The sequence below is a fragment of the Tursiops truncatus genome, chromosome 10, assembly GCF_011762595.2.
Source record: "Tursiops truncatus isolate mTurTru1 chromosome 10, mTurTru1.mat.Y, whole genome shotgun sequence".
NCBI classification, from domain to species: domain Eukaryota; kingdom Metazoa; phylum Chordata; class Mammalia; order Artiodactyla; family Delphinidae; genus Tursiops; species Tursiops truncatus.
This window is the reverse complement of record NC_047043.1, coordinates 61390928-61411940: the sequence shown is the minus strand read 5'-3', so window position 1 is coordinate 61411940 and position 21013 is coordinate 61390928. Positions and strand designations below refer to the sequence as shown.

General features: G+C 40.2%; 1 protein-coding gene across 1 annotated transcript in view; it reads left to right on the top strand.

The window, feature by feature from the left end:
• Positions 1-21013, top strand: part of SLC6A20 (solute carrier family 6 member 20) — a 92299-nt gene that overhangs the window by 2291 nt on the left and 68995 nt on the right. The window contains exon 3 of the mRNA XM_033864721.2: positions 407-444. Coding sequence (XP_033720612.1) covers positions 407-444 — 38 coding nt within the window. The remainder of the gene's footprint in view (positions 1-406; positions 445-21013) is intronic.

Here is a 21013-nt window from a genome sequence, read left to right as displayed (position 1 = left end):
ATGTGTATCTACAGTAACTGCATTTTCAAGAGGTTTTGATTACATTTCCATTAGTCCTGCTTTTTCTTGTATGATTTTGAATAAATCATTAGAAGTTAGGTATCATATCTGCACTTGTGTAATGCAACAATATACTCTAAGGATAAACAAAATAAAGTCCATAAAGCAATAATGCCTCAGAAGGAAAGTACTTACTTTTATTACATTATTTAGAAAGTAATTATTCCCACTTCCAAAAGCAGAGTGTCACACCCTAAATGAATGCCATCTGCTAAGAAAGGTCATCCCACTTCCACAAGTGAAGATTTTATTTACCAAGAAGAGTTTATTGATCCAAGGATAAGGCTTCTTGATATCTTTATTCAAGCTCTTAATACTAGCCTTGAATTTGTTGTTTTTCTTGTAGGTTTTATATTAAAGTACTGAAGGAACAAATGATGAAGGGTAAGATAATTTCCCCCCAAAAGGACACAGAAGGCAGTCTTAAAAAGGTGAATGAATGAGAGAAGGGAGGGGAAAAGATCCACTAACAAGCCAGCACTTACTGCATAGTTGTTTCTCACCCATCCCTCACTATTCAGGTCACTCATTGGGTTCTGTGTCCTTTTAGAGCTTTCACTGAGGGTTCCAGTCTTACCCCATATTTCTTTAGGCAAAAATTGATTCTCTCTCTGAAAACTATTCCATTTTTTATAGACCAGAATATTCTGTGTAATTCAGAAACAGACCTCTTTAAATGGCTTGTGTATCTTTCAAAAACCATTTATTTTCTCTCTATATGTTTCTTAGTTTGATGTCCATAGGGAAGGAAGTTATGTTGAGAAACCTATGTTGCTAGGTAGAATTTCAACTTTGTTTTCTTTTTTTTTCGGTAGCAACTTTTAAATATTTTATATATGCAGTTCAGTAATTCAAAAGTATTTATGAAACCTTAAAACCTAACTAGGCCCTGCATTAAGATAAACAAACATGATATTCTTTGACATAAATTAACGTGATGATTCTTCCACATATAAATACTTTCTGTGCCTGTTTTTGTCACTGTGTGTGTGTGTGTGTGTGTGTGTGTGTGTGTGTTAACTTATGTGCCTAGCAAAATGCAATGTTAAATTTTTATTTATTGAATGTTTCCTAGTCTTAAGATTTATCTCATTTAACCAAGAAAGAAAGCCTTTTTAGTTGCTGTATTTTGGGTGTGTAAGAAAGTTGCCTCAAGCCCTGATTGAATTTTCAGTGTGCGAAGCTGTATAGACTGTGCACTGTGGCTGTTATAATGCAGCTTTAGTTTAGCTTAAATATTCAAGGCTCCTGCTAAATTATGACTCAGACCCTTTATTGACAAAAGTAAACTGTAAAGGGTTTTTGTTATTAATCTCTTCTGTTCAATATTTAAGTGTTCATTTTTTCTCATTATGTATTACATTTGAGTCATATTAATGTTTAATGATCATTTGTTTATATTTTATATAACTCATATGGAAAGTATTGCTCTACATTGAATTTGTTATGCTATTTTATAAAACCTTTGCTATTTGTTATTTCCATTCTGATGAGTTGAAAAGCGTTAATAGAGATGTTTGCATCTTTATTTTTTTATTGAAGTATAGTTGATTTACAGTGTTATGCTAATTTCTGCTATAGAGCAAAGTGGCTCAACCACACACATACACACATTCTTTTTTATATTCTTTTCCATTATGGTTTATCTCAGGAGACTGGGTGTAGTTCCCTGTGCTATACAGTAGGACCTTGTCGTTTATCCATTCTAAATGTAATAGTTTGCATCTACTCATCCCAAACTTTAGTCCATCCCTTTCCCTCCCCCACTCCCCCTTGGCAATCACAAGTCTGCCCTCCATGTCTGCAAGTCTGTTCCTGTTTTATAGGTAGGTTCATTTGTGCCATACTTTAGATTCCACATATAAGTGATGTCATATGGTGTTTGTCTTTCTCTGTTTGACTTACTTCACTTAGTATGATAATCTCTGTTTGCATCCATGTTACTGCAAATGGCATTATTTCATTCTTTTCTATGGCTGAGTAGTATTCCATTGTATATATGTACCACATATTCTTTATCTATTCCTCTGTCGATGGACATTTAGGTTGTTTCCATGTCTTGGCTATTGTGAATAGTGCTGCTATGAGCATAGGAATGCATGTATCTTTTTGAATTATAGTTTTGTCTGGGTATATACCCAGGAGTGGGATTGCTGGATCATACGGTAATTCTATTTTTAGTTTTCTGAGGAACCTCCACACCATTTTCCGTAGTGGCTGCACCAACTTACATTCCCACCAACAGTGTAGGAGGGTTCCCTTTTCCCCACACCCTCTCCAGCATTTGTTATTTTTAGACTTTTTAATGATGGCCATTCTGACCAGTGTGATGTGGTACCTCATTGTAGTTTTGATTTGCATTTCTCTAAGAAATAGTGATGTTGAGCATCTTTACATGTGCCTACTGGCCATCTGTATGTCTTCTTTAGAGAAATGTCTATTTAGGTCTTCTGCCCGTTTTTGGATTGGGTTTTTTGTTGTTGTTGTTTTGTTGAGTTGTATGAATGGTTTATATATTTTGGAGATTAAACCCTTGTCGGTCGCATCATTTGCAAATATTTTCTCCCATTCTGTAGGTTGTCTTTTCGTTTGTTTTTATGGTTTCCTTTGCTATGCAAAAGCTTGTAAGTTTGATTAGGTCCCATTTGCTTATTTTTGTTTCTATTTCTATTGCCTTGGGAGACTGACCTAAGAAAACATACAGTTTATGTCAGAGAATGTTTTGCCGATGCTCTCTTCTAGGAGTTTTATGGTGTCATGTCTTTTGTTTAAGTCATTAAGCCATTTTGAGTTTATTTTTGTGCGTGGTGTGAGGGTATGTTCTAAGTACATTGATTTACATGCAGCTGTCCAACTTTCCCAGCACCACTTGCTGAAGGGATTTTTCCCATTTTATATTCTTGCCTCCTTTGTCAAAGACTAATTGACCATAGGTGTGTGGGTTTATTTCTGTGCTCTCTTTTCTGTTCCATTGATCTATATGTGTTTTTGTACCAGTACCACACTGCTTTGATTACTGTAGCTTTGTAGTATTATCTGAAGTCCAGGAGAGTTACGTCCCCTGCTTTTGTTTTTTCTTCCTCAGGATTGCTTTGGCAGTTCTGGGTCTTTTATGGTTCCACATAAATTTTTGGATTATTTGTTCTAGTTCTGTGAAAAATGTCATGGATAATTTGTTAGGGATCACATTAAATCTGTAGATTGCTTTGGGTAGTATTGCCATTTTAACAGTATTAATTCTTCCAGTCCAAGAGCATGGGATATCTTTCCATTTCTTTGAATCCTCTTTAATTTCCTTTATTAATGTTTTATAATGTTATAATGTTTTCATAAATCTTTCACCTCCTTGGTCAGGTTTATTCCTAGGTATTCTTTTTTGATGCAATTTTAAAAGGTACTGTTTTCTAACATTTCCTTTCTGATATTTCACTGTTAGTGTAAAGAAATGCAACCGATTTCTGAAGAGATGTTTACATCTTTAAATGCTTGGTGCTTTTAGATATATCGGATTGCCAAAAAAATTGGCTTTAATGATTTCCCTTTGCTTACGTGTAAATACTTAACACATAAAGCTTTGGCATTATAAATTCAACACATGATTTCTCTCATGTAAGCAAGTCTTTCAGAATAAAAACCATCTCAGCAAAATATTTAGTATCTAGATGAAATAACAGTATTTAGGCAATATTTAAAGAAAATGATTTTCAACACCACATAGAAAAAAAGTTTCAGTATTTTACAGATAAAAATCCACCAATGTTAAACAAAGCCAAATTAGACTTTGAAAATTATAATTTTTAAAAAGTAGCAATATGCCTACTATCAAATTATAACTTATTAAATGGATTTTCATGAGTACTTAGAAAAGAAACTTATAATCCCCAGGAGCCAGCGTGGGTTTCCCTAGCAAGAAATCATAGCAGACTAAACTCATTTGTCTTTTAGGAGAGAGAGATGTGGTATATGAGGATTTCAGCAAGGTGTTTGTCAAAGACCTCATGATAATACTGTTAAAAAGAGTCTTACTGGGGTTCTCCCAAATGGAGACTTTGGGATAAGGATTTGGATGTAGGTAGTTTATTTGGGAAGTGATTCCAGGAAGTCCTGTGGGAGACTGAAGACTTGAGACAAATTGAGAGAGTCACCACTAATACAGCTGGGGCTCAGTCCTGCTGGGGACCCCCTGAGACACAGGCAAACATCTCCACATTCTTCCACTACCTGTGCTAGATTCCCCCTCGCCCTCAGCCAACATTTCTTGTCAGAATTGCTTGCTTAGTGAGCCAGACCTTCCTCTTTTAGGGGTCTGAGCCCATGATTATTTTGCTCTTGTCGTGCTGTTATTTGTGAAATTTCCCATTTATTATTATCCCCAAGTATCACCAAGAAGCACACCTATGAATCCTGAGTCCAGAAAAACTTCCTCCTGCCTCATTGTGTAGCAACAACCCAAGCTCCTCATGATAATTAGGGTCAGTTATCCTTTGCCAGTATGGTAACTCCTTTCTTTGCCTTCTAGTCCATGGACTTGAAGAGCCCCCAGATGAGCAGGCAGCAGTCATAGCTTTGGGTCCAATAGAACCCTTACTGTGTCTAGAAACATTAATCCCCAGTGTCTAAAGCTGTGGAATCATGAAGCACAAAATCCCCAAGTGAGTAACAAAATGATGGTGAGAGGACCCACAGTGTTTGCACCTCTTGGTTCCCAGAATTATGTGATCTGGTTGTTGGTTCAATATATATACCATATCATGAAGGACTACTCCTCAGCCCCATGGGGCATCATCTGCTATCGAGTAATTCCAACATTTAATAATCTGGCAATTTCCAAGTGATGTAGTATATGATAGGACCAATAGACCTTGTGTCCCTTTGCCCATTGTCATACTTCTTTGACTTTAGTCCCTTTCTGTGGGTCCTTGGTTTGAGACAACATTATGCAGGATCCCCTGTGAGCCCTCAGTAGTGGTATTGGCAGAGGCATGGTTGACAGGTAAGGCAAACCCATGTTTGAAATACATGTAAGTTCCAATAAAGATGAATCACTGCCCGTCCCAGAGTGGAAGAGGTCCAACATAATCAACTTGTATCAAATTGGCTGATTGTTCTCTTAGAGTGATAACACTATATAAAGGATTCAGCACAAATTTCTACTGCTAATAGTTTGGACATTCAGCAGTAGCAGTAACTAAATGAGCATTGTAGAGAGGGGACCCATACAGAGCCTCCAACCCTATCAATATGACTACTTCATTTATGGGTTCATTATCCAAACACTGAAGCAGCTGAGGACAGAGGCTGGCTGACATCTGTGGACAAGTCATTCTGTTCACATAGTAGTTCAGCATCTTCTACAATGGATGTTCTCTGATGGGTATTGACAAGAGATAAAAAGATCCATCCCTCATACTTAATAGTGAGAAACTTGAAGCTTTCCTACTAAGATCAGATACAAGGAAAGGGTGTCTCCTCTCACTGTTCCTTTTCAATATTGTATTGGAAGTTCTAGCTAATGCAGTAAGACAAGAAAAGGAAATAAAAGGTATTCAGATTGGGAAGGAAGAAATAAAACTGTATTTGTACACATATGATATGACTATCTAGAAAACATGGAAAGAATCATCAATAACAACAACAAAAACCTCCTGGAACTAGTAAATAATTATAACAGGGTTGCAAAATACACAGTTAATATACAAAAATCAATCTTATTCTTTGTATACCAATAATGAACAAGTAGAATTTGAAATTCAAAACACAGTACCATATATTTGTATTTGTACCATATATTTGTACCATATATTTGTATATGTATATATACCATATACTTTACCCCAAAATGAAATACTTAGGTATAAATCTAACAAAAGATGTGAAAGATCTATATGAGGAAAACTGCAAAACTCTGATGAAAGAAATCGATGAAGAACTAAATTAAATGGAGTGATATTTCATAGTCATGGATAGGAAGACTGAGTATTGTCAAGATGCCATTTACTCCCAACTTGATCTATAGATTTAATGCAATCCCAGTCAAAATCCTAGCAAGTTATTTTGTAGATATGATTTAGTAGATCATTTTGTCTACAAAAATGATTCTAAAGTTTATATGGAGAGGCAAAAGACTCAGAATAGCCAACACAATATTGAAGAACAAAAAAGTTGGAGGACTGACATTAAAACTTACTGTAAAGCTATAGTAATCAAGATGGTGTGGTATTGGTGAAAGAAGCAGACAGATAGATCACTGGAACAGAATAGAGAGTCCAGAAATAGACCCACATGAATATCATTAACTGGTCTTTGACAGAGGAGCAAAGATCGTACAATGGAGTGAAGATAGTTTTTTCAACAAGGGATGCTAGAACAACTGGTCATCCACATGCAACAAAATGAATCTTGACACAGACCTAACACCTTTTACAGAAATTAATTCAAAATGGATCACAGACCTAATATAAAATGCAAAACTGTAAAACTCCTAGAAGATAACATAGGAGGAAACCTAGATGGCCTTGGGTATGGCAATGACTTTTTAGATGCAACACCAATCCATGAAAGAAAGAATTGAGAATCCGGACTTCATTAAAATTAAAAACCTCTGCTCTACAAAAGACAATGTCAAAAGAATGAGATGATAAGCCACAAACTGGAGAAAATATTTTTAGAAGACACATCTAATAAAGGACTGTTATCCAAAATGTACAAAGGAGACTTAAAACTCACCAATAAGAAAACAACGTGATTTAAAAATGGGCCAAAGATCTTAAACACCTCACCAAAAGATATACAGCTGACAAGCAGATGAAAAGATGCTCTACATCATATGTCATCAGGGAAATGAAAAGTAAAACAATAGTGAGAAACCACTACACATCTATTAGAATGGCCAAAATTCAGAACACTGGCAACACCAAATGCTGGCAAAAATGTGGAGCAACAGGAACACTCATCCACTGCTGGTAGGAATGCAAAATGGTACAGCCACTTTGGAAGACAGTGCGGCAGTTCCTTATAAAACTAAACAAACTTGCCATATGATCCAATAATTGTGCTCCTTGATATTTACCCAAAGGAGTTGAAAACGTATGTCTACACAAAAGCCTACACGTGGATATTTATAGCAGCTTTGTTCACATTTGCCAAAATTTGGAAACAACCAACATGTCCTTCAATAGGTGAATGCATAAACTATGGTACGTCCAGACAATGTTAAAAAATGAGCTATTAAGCCATGAAATGCAAGAAGCCAATCTGAAAAGATACTATATGATTCCACCTAAATGACATTTTGGAAAAGACAAAACTATAGAGACAGTAAAAATATCAGTGGTTTCCAGGGGTTGGGGGTATAGGGAGGGATGAATAGGTGGAACACAAAGGATGGGGGGTGGTGGTGAAAGTACTCTGCATGATTCTATAATGATGGGTACATGTCATTATACATTGGTTCAAACCCATAGAATGTACAACACCAAGAGTGAGCCCTAAGATAAGCTGTGGACTTTGGGTGATGATGTGTCAATGTAGGTTCATCAGTTGTAACAAATGTTCAACTCTGGTAGGGGATGTTATTATCTGGTGAAGGAGGCTATTCATGTGTGGGGACAGGGAGTATATGGGTACCTGTACCTTCCACTCAATTTTGCTATGAATGTAAAACTGTTCTAAAAAATTAAATCTTAAAAAAAATCCATCCCCACACTCTCTGTGCTCTTTACCGTGAATCTATCCATATGCCTCTTTCCCAGACCTCCTCATTTTCAGTCTTCCAGACTTGATCCTTCTGGGTTCCTGGCCTCCAGTCAAACCATTCACCACTTTCAAAAGTCCGTATATAGGGGCTTCCCTGGTGGCACAGTGGTTAGGAATCCATCTGCTAATGCAGGGCACATGGATTCGAGCCCTGGTCTGGGAAGATCCCACATGCCGTGGAGCAACTAAGCCCATGCACGACAACTACTGAGCCTGTGCTCTAGATCCTATAAGCCACAACTACTGAGCCCACATGCCACAACTTCTGAAGCCCATGCGCCTAGAGCCCGTGCTCCGCAACAAGAGAAGCCACCACAATGAGAAGCCTGCACACCGCAACGAAGAGTAACCCCACTCGCTGCAACTAGAGAAAGACAGTGCGCGGCAACAAAGACCCAATGCAGCCAAAAATAAATAAATAAATTTATTTTTTAAAAAAAGTCCATATATATTCTTATATCTGACCTCTTCTCCCTCCATACCAGGTTGATTAAGTATACAGCTTGAAGTTCTGCCCACTGGGGGAATTTCCACCCAAACTGTCTTTCAGTCACTGAGTGGAATTATACATCAGTAGCAAGCCATTTGGGGCTTATCCCCAGCCATTGAGCTGACCCATTCATTTACCAAACCTGGGCTTTTTTTTTTCTTCTCTCGCCATATGTGTGAGCTAAAGGAGAGGTATTAGTGTAATGACGTGGGAGTCTAGACCATCTGTGCAGTTCGAGTGTGCCCTCTGGACCTTCTTGGCCCAATCCTGAGCATAGCATTTTTATTATATTATGGATTGATGATGTACCTGCTTGACCATATGATTTAGTGGTTCTGACAAGATTTAGCTCATGATGGATGACTCAGTCTCTACAAAGGCCTAGTAGCATGCCAGGACCTGCTTTTCAAAGTGAATAGTTCTTTGCTGCCTTGCTCCAGAAACCTAGAAGTTTCTGCACCACAACTGTCATATTGGGAGCTTGTCAGTCCCTTCACCTCAGCTGCCTCTTGCACTGTGGAACTTTTAGGACATGTAGCCCAAAGGGAAGGGCACATTCTGTGCTATAGTCTGAAGCACAGAGGGCTACAGAGCCGTCTCTGACTCTGTGTACTCAAAACTGGAAGCCTTCTGAATGACCCAATAAATGGTCAGAGCTATATTCCCATGTGCTGATTTGTTCTAGTAGAGGTACCACTTCCAGCACAGCAGCTGCTCTTTGAAGCTACTTTTTGCTTTGCATTAGTCCTCTGTCATCTTCCATTATCCATTTGTGTTTCATTTTATCTTGGTGGGTTTTGTTTGGGGGTTTGTTGTTGTTTGCAAGAACTGTTCAGCGGGATATCATGGGGATCACTGTCATTACACCTGGGACATTGTGTTGCCTCTCATTTTGGCCAGGAGGGGTGATAGGGTAGGAGGGGCATTTTGAGCATAAAATAAGCCTTTTCTACTATTATGGTTCTACTCCTCAGGTCAGGAAACAAATGTGAGGGTCTATCAGTTAAGTACGCTCAACCCAGTTACCTGCTCAGGAACCAGGGAAGTAACCACAGGATGGATCCACAGACTCATTGGATCTGCTTTGAGATGGACTTGAGCTAGAATTTTGTTTTTGTCTGGCTCCTGTATAGCCCCATTCTAACAGGGGCTGTCATGGTGTTTTGGATCCCCTAAGTATGTCAGCTCAGGCCCTATGTTCAGCTGTGCTCGAAAGATATGTATATTCCACTTTCCCGGTGGTTAGTTACTCTGATAAATAGCCACAGGGCTCTTTGGGAAAGATTGGAGGGCATATTATATATATATGATCCTCCTCAGAGGACCCATCTCACCTCCAATTGATGAGCTCTGGAACTGAGAACTGACTCAGGTATGGGAACTGTAGGAGAGATCATGATTTTTCCATTATGGTGACTGACATCAATTTTTTACTCATCAGCTGTTTGTTTGGCTTTATAATGCAAAAAATAACTTCATTGACTGCCCATTCATCTCATCTCTAGGAACATCATAATCTATTAGCTACTGATCCTCAGCCCCCTGGTTGCTATTCTGGCCTTGCAGCCCATTAGGCTACTGCATTCATTTTTCTCTCAAATGGTTAAGTGCTGCCATTAGACTCTTATTGTGGAATCCTATCCATTGACCCTAGGGAGCCCAGTTATGTACCAGCATCTCCTACACTCAACTTCGGCCAATAGGACAGCAGCCACTAAATTCTCAACAGTGCTAATGTTGCATTCTTTATTGTTTCGGTGAAGGGAATTATCCTCTGCCTGTGGGTGGGCTTTCGTGTCCTATATCCATTCTAGCATGCTGTCCCTCTGAGCCTTCTGATCCCTCCTCAATACTCTGCCAATGAAGTTATGGAATCTCCAACTCATTTTTGGAGCTCCAGGGAGCCATTGCAGCAATGTATTAGGAGTGGCTTCAAGTGTCCTTGCCAAGGTGCCAAATCCTAAGTCACAGAAATGGGCCCCCTTATCAATAAACTCTTCCTTATCCAGCTTCTGTTCTACCTCCCACTCCATCATCCTCAAGATCCATGCCCATACATGCTCTTCCAGTTCCTGCCGGTCCATACTAGCCAGGTTCTTCAGCTCTTTTGGGGAATAATTTGTTCCCTCTCCAAGCAGGACAATATTTCTGTACACAGGCCATACTGATTCTCACCCCTGTTTATTGGTTTAGGAGTAAGTGGGGGCAGATCTTGGGGAGGACAAAGGTTATCTTGCCAGTCTTCTTTCTGAAGAGAGGCCTTTGAATGATTTCCAGATAAGGAGAGAATGTTCTCCTCTAGCAAGGAGGAGTGAGCCACTTGCTAGACCCACCCAAGGGTTTAGGGGGGTCTGGAGTGTCCAGGTTCTTGAGGGCATCTACCCAAATGGGCCCAACTCATGTCTCAGAGACCCATGCCTTCCCAGTCAGAGCTCTGACCTGAGCAAGTCTTTCCAAGCATGAGAATTTGGTTCCCTTTGTAACTGCACCACTTTTTTTTTTAATTCGTATTTTTTTTTTTTTTTTTTTTTGCGGTGTGTGGGCCTCTCACTGTTGCGGCCTCTCCCGTTGCGGAGCACAGGCTCCGGACGCGCAGGCTCAGCGGCCATGGCTCACGGGCTCAGCCGCTCCGCGGCATGTGGGATCCTTCCAGACCAGGGCACGAACCCGCGTCCCCTGCATCGGCAGGCGGACTCTCAACCACTGCGCCACCAGGGAAGCCCTAATTCGTATTTTTTAAAAAATTTTATTGGATTATAGTTGATTTACAATGTTGTGTTAGTTTCAGGTGTACAGCAGAGTGGTTCAGTTATACATATATTCATTCTTTTTCAGATTCTTTTCTCATATAGGTTATCACAGAACATTGAGTAGAGTTCCCTGTGCTATACAGTAGGTCCTTTCTTATATATAGTAGTGTGTGTATTTTAATCCCAAGGTCCTGATTTATCCCTCTCCCCCCAACGTTTCCCATTTGCTAACCATAAGCTTGTTTTCGATATCTGTGTAAGGCTGTTTCTGTTTTGTAAATAAGTTTCATTTGTATCTTTTTTTTTTTTTTTTTTTTTTGCGGTATGCGGACCTCTCACTGTTGTGGCCTCTCCCATTGCGGAGCACAGGCTCCGGACACGCAGGCTCAGCGGTCATGGCTCACAGGCTCAGCCGCTCCGTGGCATCTGGGATCCTCCTGGACCGGGGCACGAACCCATGTCCCCCGCATTGGCAGGCGGACTCTCAACCACTGTGCCACCAGGGAAGCCCCATTTGTATCATTTTTTAAAATTAGAATCCACATATGAATGATATCATATGATATTTGTCTTTCTCTGTCTGACTTACATCATATGCTTATCTCTAGGTCCCTCCATGTTGCTGCAAATAGCATTATTTTGTTCTTTTTTATGGCTGAATAATATTCCATTGTATATATGTACCACATCTTTATCCATTCATCTCTTGATGGACATTTAGGCTTCTTGCATGTCTTGGTTATTGTAAATAGTGCTGCAATTAACATTGGGGATGCACCACTCTTATAATGCAATCTTGGGCCTGATTCTCAGCACCTTCTCTCTGCTGCATGTAGGAGACATGGATGGGTCTCTTTAAATGCTGCCATGGGGCATTCTAGTTGTCACTGCATTTCCTGAGGTGACACTTGGCTAATCATGGCCTATCATCCTCTTCCTTTATCCCAGTCCATCCCAGGTGGGAGTTTTGGTAACTGTGACCCAGCAGAGCACCAGAGATTATCACCACCACACTTACCATCAGCAGTGGGATCCTGTTGTCAAATGGCTGGCATCCAAGTCCACTATCTCAATCAGGGACTGTTTTCTAGGGCCACTTCTGTTTTAGCTGGGCTCCCCTAAGATCAGACCTTGAGACAAGGATTTTGTTTTAAAGAGCTTACTTGGGAGGTGATCCCAGGAAGCATGGTGAGGGCTTGGGGGCATGACACAGAAAAGGGAAGAAAGCCAATAGAGGATATATGTTGATGAGCAGGTAGCTAGTGTGGACCACCACGCTCAGTCCTACCTTGGAGTGAGGAGGGTAGGGCATGACCCACCAGCTCCTTTTTTATCAGGTCAAGGGTAGCTCCTGGGATGATAAACCTCAGCACTTCTTGTGCCTGGGTTCTGCATGTGCCAGTAGCCAAGAAAGGCCCCCAGATGAAGAGACACAATCTTCTGCAGGCCACCTCCAGGTTAGGATAAGTGGATATTTGTGGGGCATCAGTAGCATGTGGACATGTGGACGCACAATGACCAGAAGAGAAAATGCAGTGGACATTCCATACATGCTGTCAGTACTCACTCATCAAATGGTAAACTCAAGGGACTTCCCTGGTGGTACAGTGGTTAAGAATCCACCTGCCAATGCAGGGGACATGAATTCGATCCCTGGTCCAGGAAGATCCCACATGCCATGGAGCACCTAAGCCTCTGCACCACAACTACAGAGCCTGTGCTCTAGAGCCCACAAGCCACAGCCACTGAGCCTGTGTGTCACAACTACTGAAGCCCGTGCACCTAGAGCCATGCTCCACAACCAGAGAAGCCACTGCAATGAGAAGCCTGGGCACCGCAACAAAGAGTAGCCCCTGCTCGCCACAACTAGAGAAAAGCCCACATGCAGCAACGAAGACCCACTGCAGCCAAAAATAAATTAAATGAAATAAATAAGTTTTAAAAAAAATGGTAAACGCAAATTAGAGGAAATGACAAATGTGCTTGGCCTTTTCAGCTCAGTGTGCTCACATGGCCTGGTCATTGCTGCCTTAAAGTAGTAACAGATCTGAAAAAAAGAACGTACCTGGACTGAGTACCCAAACCAGACCCCATCTTTGTGACTCAAGAATCGGGCCCATTATAGGAGCTCAATCCAAATGTTTGTGAAACTGAACTTCTGGTTCCTGCACAGGCACTGCTTAAGTCATGGAAAACTTCGGGTTGGTTGTCAAAAAGTGTGCTGTATTGGGCTTCCCTGGTGGTGCAGTGGTTGATAGTCCGCCTGCCGATGCAGGGGACACGGGTACGTGCCCCGGTCCGGGAGGATCCCACGTGCTGCGGAGCGGCTGGGCCTGTCAGCCACGGCCACTGGGCCTGCGCGTCCAGGGCCTGTGCTCTGCAGTGGGAGAGGCCACAGCAGTGAGAGGCCCGCGTACCAAAAAAAAACAAAAACCAAAAACCAACAACAACAAAAAAAGTATGCTGTATTGTCTGTAATTTTCTGATAACTAAAATTTCTCCATATAAATGAACAAAGCTTCTTTAAAATCAGCCATTTGAAACATCTTTAATGCAGAATACAATTTTATGCCCTCTTAAGCAGTGAGTCATAAGCATAATCTTATCTTTTCCTGATGATTCAAAGTCACTATTGCAAGTATCAATGATTGTCCTTTTTTTTGAATTTTAGTGGGTTTTTTCACAGCAGTTTCTTATTAGTTATCTTTTTTTTTTTTGCGGCTCAGCGGCCATGGCTCACGGGCCCAGCTGCTCCGTGGCATGTGGGATCTTCCCGGACCGGGGCACGAACCCGTGTCTCCTGCATCGGCAGGCAGACTCTCAACCACTGCGCCACCAGGGAAGCCCTAGTTATCTATTTTATATACATTAGTGTATATATGTCAATGCCAATCTCCCAATTCATCCCAACACCCCCCACTCCCCGTCCCCCACCACTTTTCCCCCTTGTTGTCCATACATTTGTTCTCTACATCTGTGTCTCTATTTCTGCCTTGCAAACCGGTTCATCTGTACCGTTTTTCTAGATTCCACATATATGCGTTATTATACGATATTTGTTTTCCTCTTTCTGACTTACTTTGTATGACAGTCTCTAGGTCCATCCACATCTCTACAAATGACCCAATTTCGTTCCTTTTTATGGCTGAGTAATATCCCACTGTATATATGTACCACATCTTCTTTATCCATTTGTCTGTCGATGGACAATTAGGTTGCTTCCATGACCTGGCTATTGTAAATCGTGCTGCAGTGAACATTGGAGTGCATGTGCCTTCTTGAATTATGGTGTTCTCAGGGTATATGCCCAGTAGTGGGATTGCTAGGTCATATGGTAGTTCTATTTTTAATTTTTTAAGGAACCTCCATACTGTTCTCCATAGTGGTTGTATCAATTTACATTCCCACCAACAGTGCAAGAGGGTTCCCTTTTCTCCACACCCTCTACAGAATTTATTGTTTGTAGATTTTTTGATGATGGCCACTCTGACCAGTGTGAGGTGATACCTCATTGTTGTTTTGATTTGTATTTCTCTAATGATTAGTGATGTTGAGCATCTTTTCATGTGTTTGTTGGCAATCTGTATATATTCTCTGGAAAAATGTCTATTTAGGTCTTCTGCCCATTTTTGGACTGGGTTGTTTGTTTTTTTGATATTGAGCTGCATGAGCTGCTTGTATATATTTTGGAGATTAATCCTTTGTCACTTACTTCATTTGCAAATATTTACTCCCATTCTGAGGGTTGTCTTTTTGTCTTTTTTATCGTTTCCTTTGCTGTGCAAAAGATTTTAAGTTTCATTAGGTCCCATTTGTTTATTTTTGGTTTTATTTCCATTTCTCTAGGTGGTGGGTCAAAAAGGACCTTGCTGTGATTTATGTCATAGAGTGTTCTGCCTGTGTTTTCCTCTAAGGGTTTTATAGTGTCTGGCCTTATATTTAGGTCTTTAATCCATTTTGAGTTTATTTTTGTGTATGGTGTTAGGGAGTGTTCTAATTTCATTCTTTTACATGTAGCTGTCCAGTTTTCCCAGCACCAGTTATTGAAGAGGCTGTCTTTTCTTCATTGTATACTCTTGCCTCCTTTATCGAAGATAAGGTGACCGTATGTGCGTGGGTTTATCTCTGGGCTTTCTGTCCTGTTCCATTGATCTATATTTCTGTTTTTGTGCCAGTACCATACTGTCTTGATTACTGTAGCTTTGTAGTATAGTCTGAAGTCTGGAAGCCTGATTCCTGCAGTTCCATTTTTCTTTCTCAAGATTGCTTTGGCTATTCAGGATCTTTTGTGTTTCCATACAAATTGTGCAATTTTTTGTTCTAGTTCTGTAAAAAATGCCATTGGAAGTTTGATAGGGATTGCATTGAATCTGTAGATTGCTTTGGGTAGAATAGTCATTTTCACAATGTTGATTCTTCCAATCCAAGAACATAGTATTTCTCTCCATTTGTATCATCTTTAATTTCTTTCATCAGTGTCTTATAGTTTTCTGCGTACAGATCTTTTGTCTCCTTAGGTAAGTTTATTCCTAGGTATTTTATTCTTTTTGTTGCAGTGGTAAATGGGAGTGTTTCCTTAATTTCTCTTTCAGATTTTTCATCATTAGTGTATAGGAATGCAAGGGATTTCTGTGCATTAATTTGGTATCCTGCTACTCTACCGAATTTACTGATAAGCTCTAGTAGTTTTCTGGTAGCTACTCTTAGGATTCTCTTATATATAGTATCATGTCATCTGCAAACAGGGACGGTTTTACTTCTTCTTTTCCAATTTGGATTCTTTTTATTTCTTTTTCTTCTCTGATTGCTGTGGCTAAAACTTCCAAAACTATGTTAAATAATAGTGGTGAGAGTGGGCAACCTTGTCTTGTTCCTGATCTTAGAGGAAATGGTTTCAGTTTTTCACCATTGAGAATGATGTTGGCTGTGGGTTTGTCATATATGGCCTTTATTATGTTGAGGTAGGTTCCCTCTATGCCTACTTTCTGGAGAGTTTTTATCATATATGGGTGTTGAATTTTGTCAAAAGCTTTTTCTGCATCTATTGGGTTTATCATATGGATTTGGTTTTGTTTTTGTTTTTGTGATACGCGGGCCTCCCACCGCTGCGGCCTCCCCTGCCGCGGAGCACAGGCTCCGCAAACGCAGGCTCAGCGGACATGGCTCACGGGCCCAGCCACTCCACAGCATGTGGGATCCTCCTGGACCGGGGCACGAACCCGCGCCTCCCGCACCAGCAGGCGGACTCCCAACCACTGTGCCACCATGAAAGCCCTATCATATGGTTTTTATCCTTCAATTTGTTAATATGGTGTAACACATTGATTGATTTGCTTATGTTGAAGAATCCTTGCATTCCTGGGATAAACCCAACTTGATCATGGTATATGATCCTTTTAATGTGCTGTTGAATTCTGTTTGCTGGTATTTTGTTCAGGATTTTTGCATCTACGTTCATCAGAGATATTGGCCTGTAGTTTTCTTTTTTTTTTTGACATCTTTGTCTGGTTTTGGTATCAGGGTGATGGTGGCCTCATAGAATGAGTTTGGAAGTGTTCCTCCCTCTGCTATATTTTGGAAGAGTGTGAGAAGGATAGGTGTTAGCTCTTCTCTAAATGTTTGACAGAATTCATGTGTGAAGCCACTGGTCCTGGGCTTTTGTTTGTTAGAAAAATTTTAATCACAGTTTCAATTTCAGTTCTTGTGATTGGTCTGTTTATATTTTCTATTTCTTCCTGGTTCTGTCTTGGAAGGTTCTGCCCCTCTAAGAATTTGTCCATTTCTTCCAATTTGTCCATTTTATTGGCATATAGTTGCTTGTAGTAATCTCTCATAATCCTTTGTATTTCTGCAGTGCCAGTTGTTACTTCTCCTTTTTCATTTCTAATTCTGTTGATTTGAGTCTTCTGCCTGTTTTTCTTGGTGAGTCTGACTAATGGTTTATCAATTTTGTTTATCTTCTCAAAGAACCAGCTGTTAGTTTTATTGATCTTCGCTATTTTCTTTGTTTCTATTTCGTTTATTTCTGCTCTGATCTTTATGATTTCTTTCCTTCTACTAACTTTGGGTTTTGTTTGTTCTTCTTTCTCTAGTTCCTTTAGGTGTAAGGTTAGATTGTTTATTTGAGATTTTTCTTGTTTCTTGAGGTAGGCTTGTATTGCTAAAAACTTCCCTCTTAGAACTGCTTTTGCTGCATCCCACAGGTTTTGGGTCACTGTGTTTTCATTGTAATTTGCTCCAGGTATTTTTTGATTTCCTCTTTGATTTCTTCAGTGATCTCTTGTTTATTTAGTAACGTATTGTTTAGCCTCCATGTGGTTGTGATTTTTACATTTTTTTCCTTGTAATTTATTTCTCCTCTCATAGCATTGTGGTATGGAAAGATGCTTGATACGATTTCAATTTTCTTAAATTTACCGAGGCTTGATTTGTTACCCAAGATGTGATCTATCCTGGAAAATGTTCCAAGTGCACTTGAGAAGAAAGTGTAATCTGCTGTTTTCGGGTGGAATGTCCTATAAATATCAATTAAATCCATGTGGTCTATTATGTCATTTAAAGCATGTGTTTCCTTATTAATCTTCTGTCTGGATGATCTGTCCATTGGTGTACGTGAGGTGTTAAAGTCCCCCATTATTTTTGTGTTGCTGTCAATTTCCTCTTTTATAGCTGCTAGCATTTGCCTATGTATTGAGGTGCTCCTATGTTGGGTGCATATATATTTATAATTGTTATATCTTCTTCTTGGATTGATCCCTTGATCATTATGTAGTGTCCTTCCTTGTCTCCTGTAACATTCTTTATTTGAAAGTCTATTTTATCTGATCTGAGTATAGCTATTCCAGCTTTCTTTTGATTTCCATTTGCATGGAATATCTTTTTCCAACCCCTCACTTTCCGTCTGTATGTGTCCCTAGGTCTGAAGTGGGTCTCTTTTAGACAGCATATATATGGGTCTTGTTTTTGTATCCATTCAGCGAGCCTGTTTCCCTTGGTTGGAGCATTTAATCCATTCACATTTAAGGTAATTATCAGTATGTAATTTCCTATTACCATTTTCTTCATTGTTATGGGTTTGTTTTTGTAGGTCCTTTTTTTCTCTTGTGTTTCCCACTTAGAAGAAGTTCCTTTAGCATTTGTTGTAGAGCTGGTTTGATGGTGCTGAATTCTCTTACCTTTTGCTTGTCTGTAAAGCTTTTGATTTCTCTGTCGAATCTGAGTGAGATTCTTGCCGCATAGAATAATCTTCATTGTAGGTGCTTCTCTTTCATCACTTTAAATATATCATGCCACTCCCTTCTGGCTTGTAGAGTTTCTGCTGAGAAATCAGCTGTTAACCTTATGGGAGTTCCCTTGTATGTTATTTGTCGTTTTTCCCTTGCTACTTTTAAGAATTTTTCCTTTTCTTTAATTTTTGTCAGATTACTATGTGTCTTGGCATGTTTCTCCTTGGGTTTTCTGAGCTTCCTGGACTTGGGTGGCTATTTCCTTTCCCATGTTAGGGAAGTTTTCAACTATAATCTCTTCAAATATTTTCTCGGGTCCTTTCTCTCTTCTCCTTCTGGGACCCCTATAATGCGAGTGTTACTGCATTTAATGTTGTCCCAGAGGTCTCTTAGACTGTCTTCATTTCTTTTCATTCTTTTTTCTTTATTCTGTTCCATGGCAGTGGATTCTAGCATTCTGTCTTCCAGTCACTTATCCGTTCTTCTGCCTCAATTATTCTGCTATCGATTCCTTCTGGCGTATTTTTCATTTCAGTTGTGTTGTTCATCTCTGTTTGTTCTTTAATTCTTCTAGGTGTTTGTTCTTTAATTCTTCCAGGTCTTTGTTAAACAGTTCTTGCATCTTCTCGATCTTTGTCTCCATTCTTTTTCTGAGGTCCTGCATCATCTTCACTATCATTATTCTGAATTCTTTTTCTGGAAGGTTTCCTATCTCCACTTCATTTATTTGTTTTTCTGGGGTTTTATCTTGTCCCTTCATCTGGTAAATAGTCTTCTGCCTTTTCATTTTGTCTATCTTTCTGTGAATGTGGTTTTCGTTGCACAGGCTGCAAGATTATAGTTCTTCTTGCTTCTCTGTTGCCATTTCTAATGTGGTATGGGTTTGGAAAATAAATAGAGAAGCTAATTAGAGTTACATATCCTCAGAGTGAGGGCTTAAGGGACTCCTCTGTGAGTGAAGTGCATAGACTTTGTGACATCTTGGCTGCTCCAAGACCTTTTTAGGTTGCTTTATAGGGGAAAGTTAACCTTCCAGGTCATCAGCTTTGTTTCAAATAGATGTTTCCATGTAATGAATTCTGGATAAGTGAGATAGTGTGCCTTTTATTTATTTCTCTTACTTTATTGCACTGGCTAGGACCTCTAGTATGATGTTGAATAGAAGTGGTAATAGGGAGTATCCTTGCCTTGTTGGCAATTTCTGGGGGAAACTTAAAGTATTTTACCAATAAGGATAATATTCACAATATTCTGTAGTAGAATAAGGATGCTCTTTTCTATTCCTAGTTTGATAAGAGCTTTCATAAGAATTATAAATGGGTGTTGAATTTTGCCAAGTGCCTTTACTGCTTTTGTTGGGATGATGTAATTCTTCTGTTTTTCTTCCTGTTAATGTCATGAATTACAACACTTAATTTTCTAATGTTAACTAATCTTAGATTCCTGAAGCATACTCCACTTGGTCATCATGGTGGGTGCTGTGGGCATGTAGACCATGCGGGCAAGGGTTGAACTGCAGCTAATTTGAGTCTTGGCAGAACACCTTGTGATTTTCCCAGTAGCACAAGGGTGGGAGGCTGGTGAGGAGCTGCTCCAAGGCCATCTCCCCTTCCCCCACCTAAATACCCTGGGAGGAGGACTCTGATGAAGCTCTCATAAACTCGGGGGTAGACCTGCTTAGCTGCAGTCTACACTTGGCTCCTCAGCAACGTGGCATCCCACCGCTTCTGTTGTAGCTACCCTGCTGTTTTTGTTTTGGTGCTATCCTTTCTGGTATGTGCATGAAGGGCCCCGGAGAGCTCGCCCATTTTGCCTTCCTCTCTTCCATTGTCTAAGTAAGTAATAAACCGCCTGAATGTAAAAGTGGCTTATTGTATCTCTACCATGTGACTCAGTCCAGCCACCGCCTCACCTTGGCTGCTGCTGTGTGTTTGGAACAAAGGACTATGGCCCCAGCTACTGGAAATGTCCAAGGCAGTCAGCCCTTTGTGGATTGCCCAGCTAAAGAGAACTACTTCGCCCAGGTTTACACTCCCCTTCAGGGTGACTGCATCCAACTGTTTATGGAGAAGTATAAATCCCCAGCATGGGACTGTGCTGAAGTGTGCCTCATCCTCAGAACGCCCCTCAGGATCGAGCGCCTTTCCACTGGGCCTGCCAGTCCTGCTTCCTTCCCTTCCCAAGGGCACGCCCTAATAGATCTCCAACTCACCAGCACACCTCAGAGTCTGCTTCCCAAGGGACCTGACCTGCAATGGTCATGTTGTACTGTCCTTTTACACCTTGCTGATTCCTATTAGTTGATATATTATTTAGGGTTTTGGCATCCATATTTATTTTAGAGATCGGTCTGGAATTTTCCTTCCTTGTAAAGCAGCTGTTACTTGAAAGCCACCAATAGTCTTTCTGAATCAATAGCTGATTAACATTCAACTAAACCTTTGAATACTTTAACCAGTGTTTACTCCACTTTGTATGTAGAGTCAATTATCTATCATCAGAAACAAGCCCATCTTAAAACAAAGAGGAACATGAGTGAGTTAGATGGCAGGGGATGGGTAATGAACAACGACCACTACCCCCAGGACAGCTGCCCTGTTAAGGGTGAAAGGTCTTCTTAAATTACTAAGGCCACCGATCTGTGTCCCAGGGCTTCACACAGAAGGTGAGGAACTTGCTGTGTGGCCCAAACGTGGATTCTGTTAACAGTGCCATTCTGAAAGTGCCTCCTT